This window comes from Sphaerodactylus townsendi, unplaced genomic scaffold (genome assembly GCF_021028975.2).
Source record: "Sphaerodactylus townsendi isolate TG3544 unplaced genomic scaffold, MPM_Stown_v2.3 scaffold_21, whole genome shotgun sequence".
NCBI classification, from domain to species: domain Eukaryota; kingdom Metazoa; phylum Chordata; class Lepidosauria; order Squamata; family Sphaerodactylidae; genus Sphaerodactylus; species Sphaerodactylus townsendi.
The window spans coordinates 1,682,770-1,695,373 of NW_025950374.1; the positions used below are offsets into that span (position 1 = coordinate 1,682,770).

The 12,604-nt window shown below is 44.9% G+C and overlaps 1 protein-coding gene across 3 annotated transcripts in view; it reads left to right on the plus strand.

The window, feature by feature from the left end:
- Nucleotides 1-9,446, plus strand: part of ARR3 (arrestin 3) — a 54,179-nt gene extending 44,733 nt beyond the window's left edge. For all 3 annotated transcript variants that reach the window (XM_048482753.1, XM_048482751.1, XM_048482752.1), the window contains 4 exons: nt 1,474-1,497; nt 2,505-2,557; nt 3,843-3,853; nt 9,178-9,446. In XM_048482753.1, the coding sequence (XP_048338710.1) occupies nt 1,474-1,497; nt 2,505-2,557; nt 3,843-3,853; nt 9,178-9,279 (190 nt within the window). In that variant the 3' untranslated portion in view covers nt 9,280-9,446. The remainder of the gene's footprint in view (nt 1-1,473; nt 1,498-2,504; nt 2,558-3,842; nt 3,854-9,177) is intronic.
- The last annotated feature ends 3,158 nt before the right edge of the window (nt 9,447-12,604 follow it).

Here is a 12,604-nt window from a genome sequence, read left to right on the forward strand (position 1 = left end):
TTGTGGAGCTTCTGTTAAACAACACAGATGTTGTGCTCTTGGAAAAAGTAGCAAAATTTCTTTTACAAGTGACAGAACTTTCTAAGTAATGTATACTGCTATATACAGTCTTCCTGTCTGCGCTTTGAATGTACTCTTGATTTGTATTTCAAAAATGTCTGGCAACACTCTAGAACCTATTGTTAAATGCCAAATAAAGGTTGTTGTTGTTGTTATAAAAATTTAATAGATGATAAATACAGAGGAGGATATGCTCTCCTGATATCGTTTAAAAAATCTGGGCTATTTTAAACTCAAATCTCAACCTAGCCACATTCCATGAAATTAGCTTAAGGGAGATGGCGGGAGCACACTGTAAATCCTGGCATCAATCCAACTCTATTAGTTGATCTGGAGATTTGCTGATGCCGTGGAACATGCAGCAGGCTCAGTTAATTCCTCTACTTCTGGAATGGCCACCCAGCTCTGGACAGGGCATGGGACTTCTTCAAGTGCCTTTAGTGTGGTCATAATACTGCAATGGCAGCACATGCTGCACAACACATACCTCAGCCCAGGTCCAAGCAGGTCTGATGCTAGTTGCATAGCATAGTGTTCAGGCCCTGCCATGCCAGAAGGACTTTGCATCCACACACACGTAGGGGAATGGGGTAGGGGGACGTGGGGTAGTCTGCACAAGCACCTGGGAAGCTGGACCTCCCAGGACAAGGGCCCAGGCAGTTCAACCCCCCCCCCCACCAGGGAGCAGGTCCACCCGCAGACTAACACCACAGCACCAGCAACAGGAGGCCCAGGTGGCGTGAACTCTGCCCACCAGAACCATCTCCAGTGAGGGCCCATCCCAGGACCCACTTCCATGTAGGACCTGAAGACTCCCAGCATTGCAACTAATCTCCAGGTGACGGAGACCCCTCCCCCCTGGAAGAAGGGGCTGCTTTGGAGGGCAAACTCCGCAGCATCATACCCTCACCTTCCCCAACACCAACCCCCTAGGGGGGAAAGTGGTATTTTTGGATCAGATGTTGGGGAGGGTGTAATTATAATTTTAATTTGATGAAATCCTAACACAAGCCTGTTTTGGGAGGAACTCTCTGAGCAATAAGCTGAACATTATTTTGACTTGGACATTGACATGTGTGAGGAGGGGACATGGCTCCAGCCACTTGTCAGGAAGTGGCTGCAGCACGGTAGAAACAACATGGTCCAGCATTACCTGGTGACTTATGGGAGCAAGGAGAGGGTGTCTAGGGGGGGGGTCCGGCCCAGTTCCCAAGGGGGGGGAGGACTGCATCCCACACAGCGCTTCCTGCTGGCACCCATGGCCCTGTAGCTTGATCAAGAGGACAGCAGTCCTGATGGGTCAAGGAGCTCCTTTGGGTCAAGGAGCCCAAAAAAATGTACCAGCTCCTTGATCGGCTCTTCTCTTACTTTCTACTGTTTTCCAATATGAGTGTTTTTTCTTTTATTTACCAGCATCCTGGGGGATCTCACTTCAAGGTAATGATTGTTCGATGTCGGCCATATTTTCACTTGGAAGGCTGCAGGGCCTCACACACTAATTTAATGCATTATAGATCTATTGAAACATTTATTCCTGAAAAATACTTGCTAACATTCTTTATTGCTGCATTAAAAAAATTCCAGCAATTTCCACTAAGCCGTGCGATACTCAATAAAATAGATGAAGTACAAATCTTTTGAAATACTGTGTAAACCAGCAGTTAAAAATATACTGTTACCCCAGCAAATACAGACATAGAAAAATTGGAATTGAAAAACCTGCACAGCAATCTAAATATGCCCAAGCAAACTAATAGTGCCAGAAGGGGAGGGGAGGGCCCACCCCACCCTTGCATGCTACCCCTCCCTCCCCTCCCCTCCCCTCCCTCCCCTTGCATGCCATCCCTCCCTCCACTAAGGTGGGTGGGCCATGTCCAGATGCCAGGCCCCCTCCCTCCCCTTCCCTCCCTTGCATGCCACCCCTTCCTTCCCTCCCCTTCCCCTCCCTCCACTAGGGTGGGTGGGCCATGTCCAGATGCCAGGCCCCCTCCCTCCCCTCCCTTGCATGCCGCCCCGCTCTCCCCTCCCCTCCCTTCCCTTGCATGCCACTCCTCCCTCCCCTCCCACTGCAAAACTAAAAAATAAGTTACACCAGAAGAAACGAGGGATTCTGGGGGAGGCATCCTGTAACTGCATTATGACACTACTTTTTATTTTATAATGCATGGGATTTCAGTTGCCAGAAGATGTTCATACTGTGTGTAAGTGTCTGCTAATCCCTGATGGCTGTGCATGTGGAAGGGACTGCAGAGGAGAGGCATTTGTAATGCCACTGACTGAATCCTTTTGTGTGGAAATGCTACGAGTCAATCACATTAAACTTATGGGATTTGCTTTGAATAGATTGGCAATAAAACCATGGAGGGAATTAGAGCTTTTCCTGTTCCCCATGCAATCTGCAGATGGACAATACCTGCTCACCTCTCTGTTCTTCTCCCTTTCAGTGACATCTGTGTGGAACTGCCACTCATTTTGATGCACCCCAAACCTGAAGACCGTGAGTCATGGGTTTTGCTGATTAAGTGAACATTATAATTATTTATTCACAAAATGTATATACTGCCTTTTTAAAACATACATTATAACCAAATAAAAACACATCGCTAGAAAATAAAAACCAGAGAATCTGTGGGGAGATTTAGAGCTTTTGATTCCCACCCATGCCATTTTCCCCAGCAGAAATGGTGTGGGGGGCGGGGAAGAGATTGGGCCCTTTGCTCTGGTTACACATGGTCTTCCTAGGGCATGTGGAGCCAGAGCAAGGGACCAAAAGCCTCTACCAGAAACACCACAGTAGAGAAACCAGAAGCTCCTTCTCTGTCCCCTTTTGGCATTTAGTTGATCTGCTTCTCTTCCCTCTTTGAATAATCTGAGTTATTTTCTCATGCTTTGTTTCAGTCTAATGTTCTTAACCTAAGTGATGCCCTAAAAATTGGCAAGCTGTTCCTAATCTCATCATGTCTGATGTTTGAGAGCAGCCCCCCCCCCCCACTTTTCTGGGCTTGAGGGCACCTTTAGAATTCTCACACAGGTTGGAGGATGAAACCACAAAATGGCTGCTATGGGAAATGGAACCACATGCACACAGAGGAAGCCCAATTGCAGAGGAAAAGATGAGTAATTTTTTAAATGCAGTGGGGAAAAGGAGTGAGAAAGAGAGAAAAGTCAATATTGTGGTGGGTTTTCCAGGCTGTGTGGCCGTGGTCTGGTGGATCTTGTTCCTAATGTTTTGCCTATATCTGTGGCTGGCATCTTCAGAGGTGTATCACAGAGGAAAGTCTGTTATACACTGTGTTCAGGGAAGTCTGTTACACACTGGACACAGTATGTAACAGACTTCCCTCTGTGATACACTTCTGAAGATGCCAGCCACAGATACAGGCAAAACATTAGGAACAAGATCCACCAGACCACAGCGACACAGCCCGGAAAACCCACCACAACCAGTTGAATTTGGCTGTGAAAGCCTTCAACAATACAAAGTCAATATTACGTTGGCAGCAGCTGCCAGAGCTAGATTATTCTAATCTGAACCAGATCTCCAGTGGTCCATCAGAAGCCCTGCTGGGCAGCAGCTCAACCTGCCCTCGCCCACTTTTAAAAACATTTAGTGGGCACCAAAAAAGATGTCCGGAGGCACTATGTTAGGGACCTCTCATACAGATGCTCTATCCTTGAATGAAACTTCAGACCTTTCAAGTGTTCTGGAAATAATTATATGTTTGACCAATATCTGCTTCTGTCATTCTTCCTCTGCCTCCTTTTAATGCTTGGATTTACAGTTACACCAAGGTAAAAAAAATACTATTCTCCAACCTACCATTTGCAAGTTGCTCAATATAGTAATTGTGGGTGTGATAAAGCAACTGTGATCATAATATGTGATTATGTAAAGATTTTTCCCTCTAGATTTATATTGAGGGGAGGACAGGATTTGAACCATTCTCTAATTTTGAGTCCCACAACATTGTTGAATAGAGTTTCAGAAAGGAATTTACACTATACATTTGGTAATTTAATGTTTGACATAACTGTCTTCAGTTTTCACTGATCCATGTAAAATTTTGATTTTAAAAATCTGTCCCACAAAATCAAATTTGGACACCCTGATATTTTGGATCTTGTTGAATTTTGCATGCTTGTCATAGAATCATAGAGTTGGAAAAGACCACGAGGGCCTTCCAGTCCAATTCCCTGCCATGCAGGAACACACAATCAAAGCACTCCTGATAGATGGCCATCCAGCCTCTTTTGAAAAATCACACTCCGAGGCAGTGCATTCTTTACTGGAACAGCCCTTACTGTCCGGAGGTTATCAGATAATCCCTCCCTGGGCCGTGTCCTTCAACTGGGAGTAGAGATTAAATGACAACTTACACAATAGGGATGCTGTTTCTGATGTGATTTTCAGTGAGACCTTCCCTGGCCACATGAGGCATAGGGCATAATTGCTGGGTGCCTCATTCTTCTCTTAATGGCCTTTTACGCAGACACCAGTAGTCTTCCAGCAGCCAACTTTGCTTTGAGGAAGGAAGGAAGGAAGGAAGGAAGGAAGGAAGGAAGGAAGGAAGGAAGGAAGGAAATACAGAATGTCCAACCAACCACCACTCCTCCAGCTGTAGCTTCTGCTGCCACTGATGTGGAACGAGAGAGAGGCTAGTTGCCCTCAGTCTCGCTCCCTCTTCCCCTCTCTTCCTATAGGAAAACCGCTTGCCAAGCTGAGCTGATCCCTATTTGGCCATTTTGCCCAGCAGTTGCTGCCTTGGTTATTTTTTTCTTTAATGTATAAACCCTGTTCCCCCATTAGATCTGTCACTATTTCAATGTTAGGGTATGTCGATGTTCCCGTATTAGATCTAATTTCGATAGATTAATACTGTTCAAGTATTTAAAGCTGAAAAAAGTTTTCAAAAGCCCTCCTGATCATTGGGGAGGGCCGAAGTAGAGCAGGAGAGGGTGGAGCCAAAAAGCCCAAAGAAAGGAATAACATGGAGCCATTTGTTTCATCTTTTTGCTCTTTGTATTCCCACCTTTCTCCCCTTTGCCCTCTCTTACAAACAACGGAGATTATCAAATCAGAGCAGATGCAGCACGCATGTTTGAACATCCACAGGCCCCATCCAGTTTTAGAGGTCTGCAAGAAGCCGTAGCTCAAGACACTCACCCTTTCCCTGACATCAAATAACATTTGACTGGTCTTGGGGTCTGTCATGGGGTGAGAGCCTCCTGCCCGGCAGGCACTCCCCCCCCCAGGACCCCTTTGGGGACATGAGCCTAGAGCTGCAGGACTGGCCTGGCGGCAGCACAGCTAGTGAGCGGCACTTGGTGGGAGTGAGCGGGAGCAGGGCAGACGCTCGTGCTGTCCCGCATGGGCTCCCTTGCCCGGCTCCTGGAAGAGCTGTCAGAGGGAAAAGACTTGCTTGGAGAACGTTTTGGAAAGGGTGGGCTGCAAACCACCAGAAACAAAACTGACATGATCAGGCGAGGTGGGAAAATAGTTTTTGTTCCTGTGGTGTTTGCACAGAAGCTGATTCAACGCGGAATTTTGGAGAAAGATCACAATTTTAGCAGTTTTTGAAAAACCCGGGAGGAGGGAAATATGGTGGGACAAACCGGCTTTAGGATTGGGAACCATGCAAACTTCTTGGCCAAACCGGGATATATCCCTTGCTCAAACCAGGATATTTGGACTGTGAGGAATCGACCTTAGATGAAAGAATAATTTTGATTCCTGTCTGTGTTTTGCAAACAATAGAACTTGAAACACAGGTATGACAATTACAGTCATAATATACATTAATGAGGCAAGTTAGACAGCCAGGTAAATGCTGTCATTTTTCAGCTATCTATCTATCTATCTATCTATCTATCTATCTATCTATCTATCTATCTATCTATCTATCTATCTATCTATCTATCTATCTATCTATCTATCTATCTATCTATCTATCTATCTATCTATCTATCTATGGGTTTTGTATACCGCCCTACCCTCGGAGGGCTCTGGGCGGTGCATAACATAGTTTCCCTTTACAGCACATACAAATAAAACCCATTAAATTAAAAACACACAGCGGTAAAGTTAACAACAATGATGTCAGGCAATAAAACCTCATTAAAACCCTCCCAAAGAGGGGGGAAGCAAAACGAAAAAGTGGGTCCTGTAGATGGTAAAGGGAACTCTGAACCGGAGGAGTTTGGTTCCGAACTTTCCATCAGTCCTGTCCTGTGGAATTTGATTCTCAATTTAAAGCCTGTCCCAGGCTCCTGTAGCTGTGTCAGACTATCAAGGGTGGAGCTGCCCACCTTTAGGTTGTTGGTTAGCTGAACATGTTTCCTTCATGGACAGAAATGGCTGGCAGATGTTGCACCAGTGGCTCTTGGTGGCTGCATACAGATATTTGTAACACTTGCCAGCTGTTTGGATGTGGGCCACAAAGCAAAGGTTTAAAGATGAAAAGGAGCAACAAGCACAGGTCTCTGTTTTGCAGTTTGCTGTTTAAAAAAGGAAACAAAAGTTGTGCATGTTCTTTGCTTCATGGTGTGTCTGGGGCCCTACATGCTCAATGCCATATGTCTTGAAGGAATCAAATCTGTTAATTCGTGATATATATTGAATACCTGAAACAGGACTAAATAACTTACTCTGTTTTCTTTTTTTCTGTGCCTCATCCTGTTCCTTGGTTTTGCTTAATTTTTTTCTCCTGCAAGGAGGTAATTATTTGTCTTTCTATTATTTCAGCAATTACTGTATAATTCTCCTCAGGAGCAGTGGGCCAATTTTGATAAAATTTATTTTTATTTTAAAAAATATTTACACCCCTCTTTCCTCAAGAGGTCCACTCTCAAAGTGAATGGATGCGCTTCGTTTCCAGGACACCCAGTGGGATTTTGAGGGTCTAAACAGTTCAATGAGGCCTTAGTTGCAATAGAAGCATAACATTTCCAGAAATTCTGAAACAATGCCAGTGGTGGGGGATGCTGTTTGAGGGTGTGTTGAGAAAAATGGAATTTAAAAAGAAAATTTAAATAGATCCATGATTTGCTTTCTTTGTCAATATTTCCACCACCACCCCTTCTTTAAATATCCAGTTCTCTGTCTACATAGCACAAACTCTGACTTGCAGACGCAAATTCCCTAAGCCACTGCTCCAGGAGCAGCAGAAGGAGAGATCTGCAACAGGAGGAGGAATCAGTGAATATTTCTCTGTTGGATCCAAGCCTATGAAATGGTAGCAAGAGAGAGAGATTTTCCCATTACCACTGCAATAGCAGAATGCTATTGTTATTGTGTAAGGCTGGAGTTCCAAATGGAGGAAGATTAATGTCTATTAATGGGGATGTTTTTGCACATCTCTTTGCTCACACTGTCTCCCAAGTCAGTCAATCCTAGACCCCAGGTAGTGGAGCTGTCCAGAACACCATCGAGAACGTTTATGGACAGCTTCAGCCTGGTGCCTTTGTGTGATATAAGAATTCTGCACGTCAGGGAGGCGCCCTAGCACAGCCTCAAACCTTCCCAAGGCTCGCTGGCAAAATCCTGTCAACCATCATTGATGAAGATGATTCACTTTCTGAGGAAGGCCTCCCCGCCCCGCCCATCCTCAGCAGAGGAGTCCTTTATAGAGAAACGGGATATGACCAGTTATATGATATTGAACTTGTTCTTCCTTAGAAAGGTGTCTGAAGGGTAGCTGCAGAGGGAGTTCATAGTTTTGATGGTAACTCATCTTTCCTTCCTCTTCAGTGAGGATTCCGGACTAGCTATGGAACAGAGAAGGCCTTGTTGTTTGTTCAAATACCCTTGGTTGCTTTGACGGATGGTCTTCCTTAGTCTACTGATAAACTGCCTGCTTCCTTGCTATGACTATATTTACTGGCTGCCTTTGACCTGGTGGTCGACCATTTCATTATGTTTCCTGGAAGCTGATATTGATATAGATTCAAAGTCCTTGAGTCTTGTATGCAGAGGATTGTGCCTGGGATTTCTAGGCTGGCTTCCTGGAATTAACAAATAACAGGACTTTGGATATATTCTCATTTCTGATCACCACTGGATTCATGCAAAAAACTTTCAAGCACACATACTGTCTAATACAGCCATCTAAAACACTTAAAATTATACAATAATCTAGAGGGGTTTTTTGTGATAACATGTTAATTCTCCACATATGATTGTTTGGCAGGACCAAGGTGCTACTCTGGCTTATCTGTGTTATGCCGGGCTATCTCCCTTAGTACTTTCACCTCCCTCACATGATTGTGCTCTTCATGGTCTCATTAGGAAAATAAACTATAAAATTAACAGTCATGTTAACCCCCTCCTTTATCAATTAGCTTTTCGTATACCTAATTTTCAGTTAACTTATGTAAGGTCATCAGAGGCATATCTAGGGAAAATGGATCCTGGGGCAAATACCCACCCCTCCACTGGGCTCCATTTTTCCTAGATATGTGGGGAGAGATCGAACTGTCTGCTGATCTCATGGAGTAGCACCAGGTTGGCCAGGTCTACCACCTGAAGTTGGCGATGGAGCCCAGGTCTACCACCCAGAGCCAGCTAGCACAGCCTGGGACTGCCCCCCCCCCCACATGATTAGATGGCATGCACCCAGGGACATCTGACACCACATGTCCCCGTGGGCAGTACGCTTCTGAAGGTCATAAGAATTCCCAAATCTTATCCAGCTGCCCAACAAGCACCTTTAAGATAATTTTGCCGTTTTGAATATAAAAAGATCACCTCTGCAAACAAATAATTATCACCTCTGATTCCTGAATTACTGGCAAAAAGACTTCTGCTGAAAGACAGAGTTGTGTTCATGTTGTCTTCATGTAGACAAATGGCTCATCGTGTGTCCTGCCTGTTCTTGAGTGGTGCCTCTACAGACTTCAGGTATTGCGTAAAGCAAAATCCTAGCATTCCAAGGGAAGAAGCCTTTTGCGGCAGTTTTCTCTGTGCAGAGAAATCAATTGTAAAGAGCCCCGTGAGCCCCACCGGCACCAGGGAGGATCAGCTTTTGTTTCTTGAGAATATTTCTCTCTCTCTCAAAGCTTTGTGTTGTGGGTGGGCACAAATTTTCCCTTTTCAAGCCTCACTTTTTAAAAATTCTTTCCAGTGAGGAGGACATTGTGATTGAGGAGTTTGCTCGCCAGAAGATCAAGGGAGAGCCAGATGATGAAGAGGAGAAGGAAGAAGAGGACAAAGAAGAAAGTTAATTTGCTGCCCTGCTAGACAGTAACCTTTCAACAGTATGCTATACCCAAAATTCTGAGGGCAAAAATCTTTGAGGACACTTCCTTGTGTATTTGCTGTCCATTAAAAAAGCATCAAAGTTTCATCAGTTCTAGTAATAAAGGTGCAAAGTTATGTCATAGAGCTCTAATTGTGTTTATTTTGTCTTTTGTTATTAATTGGAAGTATAATCGGTTACTTTAGCCCAGGACAACAAAGATGCTGTGGAGCAAATGAACATGTTCCTATTCCTTCCCCTGCTACCTTCTTCTTTAATAACTTTGCACAGAATATTACCTGGTTTTTATTCTGCTGTTCCTCCAGGGATGGTCCTGTTGGCCTAGTGCACAGCGGAAGGACTAGGTGCCAACTCACCCTTGCTAGAACAGGAGGTAACTGCTTGCAGTATAAGAAAAAGAAACACTCAGACAGTAGATTTAGTTCCAACAGGAATACTTTATCTCTTGTTTCTCAAAGGAACAAAAATAACAATAACTATCCACTCTCTACTCTGACAACAATCTGAGCCCGAACCTGAAGGTGAAGGAGAGGTACTGAATTGGGTATGCAGTCTTCTTATATATAGTTTTGTCCAGCAAATCATTAGCTAGATGATCTAATCATCCTGGCCTGTGACCTTTTCTCACTTCAAGGACTGTTACATGCCAAATTGCAGACCCAGACAGAGAGGTTCAATTCTTTGCTAATTCTGCTGATCAGCATGCCAATCACTGCAGACCCAGACAGAGAGGCTCCGACCTTTACAATTCTGCTGACTGTTACATGCCAATCACTGCAGACCCAGACAGAGAGGCTCCGACCTTTACAATTCTGCTGACTGTTACATTCCAGTCATTCTAGACCAGCATATGACCACCTTGCAATTTTCAATATCCTGACAGGTCCATCAATTTTTCTCGCCCAGTTTATCCTCACTGCAAACTCATGAGATAAATTAGGCTGAAAGAGAGTGGCTGGCTCAAAATGCTTAATGGGTTAGTAGAGATTTGAATCCAGGTAACACCTTACCTGCTGGATGTCATCGCCGCCACCACACTGCTCAGCTCAGAAATCTGGATTCTACGCTATCCCCTCCCCCACTACTAGTAGTCCAAAATTCACCTCAAGAATGAGTTTATTGGGCAACCAGCATCTTGGCCTCAGCCCTTCCTCCCAAATTGTGATAATCAGGCTGCCCACAGAGTGAATATGACGTGTTGAGGGGCCTTTGGAAAACACTATTTGACATCTTGATATTATCATTTTGAACTAGTCTCAGCATGCTTACAATGGTTAACAAAAATGTTGTTTGCACTAGTTCAACTTGACCCCAGTTACATAATATCCCCAAAATTGCCTTTTGGTATTAGAGCAGAGATCCATCATGCCCTTGTTCCTTGACTAGCCAACCAGATACTCCATAAAACCCACTCCAGAGGTTGATCACCATCTACTGTTGTTTGTCCTTCTGTCTCCTGGCTAAACGATAGATTCTGAGAAGGGTGATTCAAGATTAGTGTCAAAAACCAGCGCAAGACCCAAGACATTTTGTTAAGGGGACAAATGACTTCGATGAAGCACCATGGAAGACTGAGGGGGAAAAGCTCTTAAATAAGAAAACTCTTTATTATAGAATCATAGAGTTGGAAGATAGGGTTGCCTGCTCCGAACTGGAAAATACTTGCAGATTTTGGGGGGTGGAGTCTGGGGAAGGGTAGGGCTTCAACAGGGTATAGTGCTATAAAGTTCACCTTGCAAAGCAGCCATTTTCTCCAAGTGAGCTGATCTCTGGTCAATTCCCCACTTCAAAAATGGAAGTAGAGTCAAACCTGACACGAGTTGACAGCGTAGGCGCATTTGAGCATACACAGAGTGCGGCAATAACCACTGGAGCCAGGGAGTTCACTCAAAGAAAGGATGTATTGGCATTGGTACACTATATACCGTTTAAACGGACAGAGCCTTTGGCTTAGGTCCTGTCCCCAGCAAGGAACATACTTAACTGAGTTTGCTTACTTATATACACTATGATACTTTAATTAGCCTATGACTAGTACAGTCAAAGGTCACATGACTCTTATGACAGGTAGCTGATGCAATCATGCTTAGTCATTCCCTTTGGCTGACTGCCACCAGGTCACTGCTGTTAGTCCTTAGCAGGCAATTAAGGCAATCAAGGGTTTTGCCAGGCAGCTGTTATACTTTAAGCTCCTGACACCCCTTCCCAGATGCTTGGCAAACCTATATCATATTTTTGTTTATCACATTAACAGTTACATTTGCACATATATCAATTCATTGTATGCATTACATTTCATAACATGGCTGACTTACTTCAGAGATGGACCACCCTCCTCTGCAGAGACGGGACTCCTCCCTGCTCGAAGGAGTTCCTCCCAAAAAGGCGTGGCAAGTTCAGACAGAGGAGCCGGCGGAGAGGGCGGAGTCGAAGGGTATGAAGGCTGCGCGCGTGCCTGCGCACAAGTAACAGCAAGACCCAACTGGGAAGGGGTTAAAACAGTGCGTGGTATGGCACGCAAAGTAGTGTCCGCCCCAAAGGGAAAGCAGGACAATGCATCTGCTAAGCGGTTGGTCTTGCCCAGGAAAAAATGGACCGTAAAATGGAAATGAAAGAAAAATCGGCCCAGCGGAGTTGTTTCGCAGACATTTTCCCGGGCGTGGAGAGGGCGGACAAATTCTTGTGATCTGACCAGATTTGAAAAGGATGAGCTGCTCCCTCCAATCAATGGCGCCAAGTAACCAGCGCCTAATAGTGGCCGTTTCCTTGTCCCCGACAGTTCAATTCAGTTCAGGGCCCGAAAACTTTTCGGATAAGTATGCACAAGGAAACAGTTTACCATTAGACCCCCTTTGGAGAAGAGCTGCCCCCAATGCCCTATCCGATGCATCCACATGTACTATGAAAGGGAGGGACGGGTCCAGATGTACCAATATAGGTTCTGAAGTAAAAGCGATTTTCAAACATTCAAACATGAAGTGAGGGCTAGCATGCAAGGGAGCAGATGGATTGGGAGCAGCAAGAACGTAAATTACTGGAGCTGGCGGAGCGTTCCAAACAGGATTTACTTTCGGAAATTCAGTGGTTACGTGATCTAAATCTCCAGCAAATCTTCATCCCTCCCTCCCCTTCCCCTCCCTCCGCTAGGGTGGGTGGGCCATGTCCAGATGCCGGGCCCCCTCCCTCCCCTCCCTTGCATGCCGCTTTCAGCATATTCTGAAAGACCCGTCTCACCTTGCATATCCTTTTTTTGAAAAGTTACCATCTGGCAGACAATAGGACCATAAAAA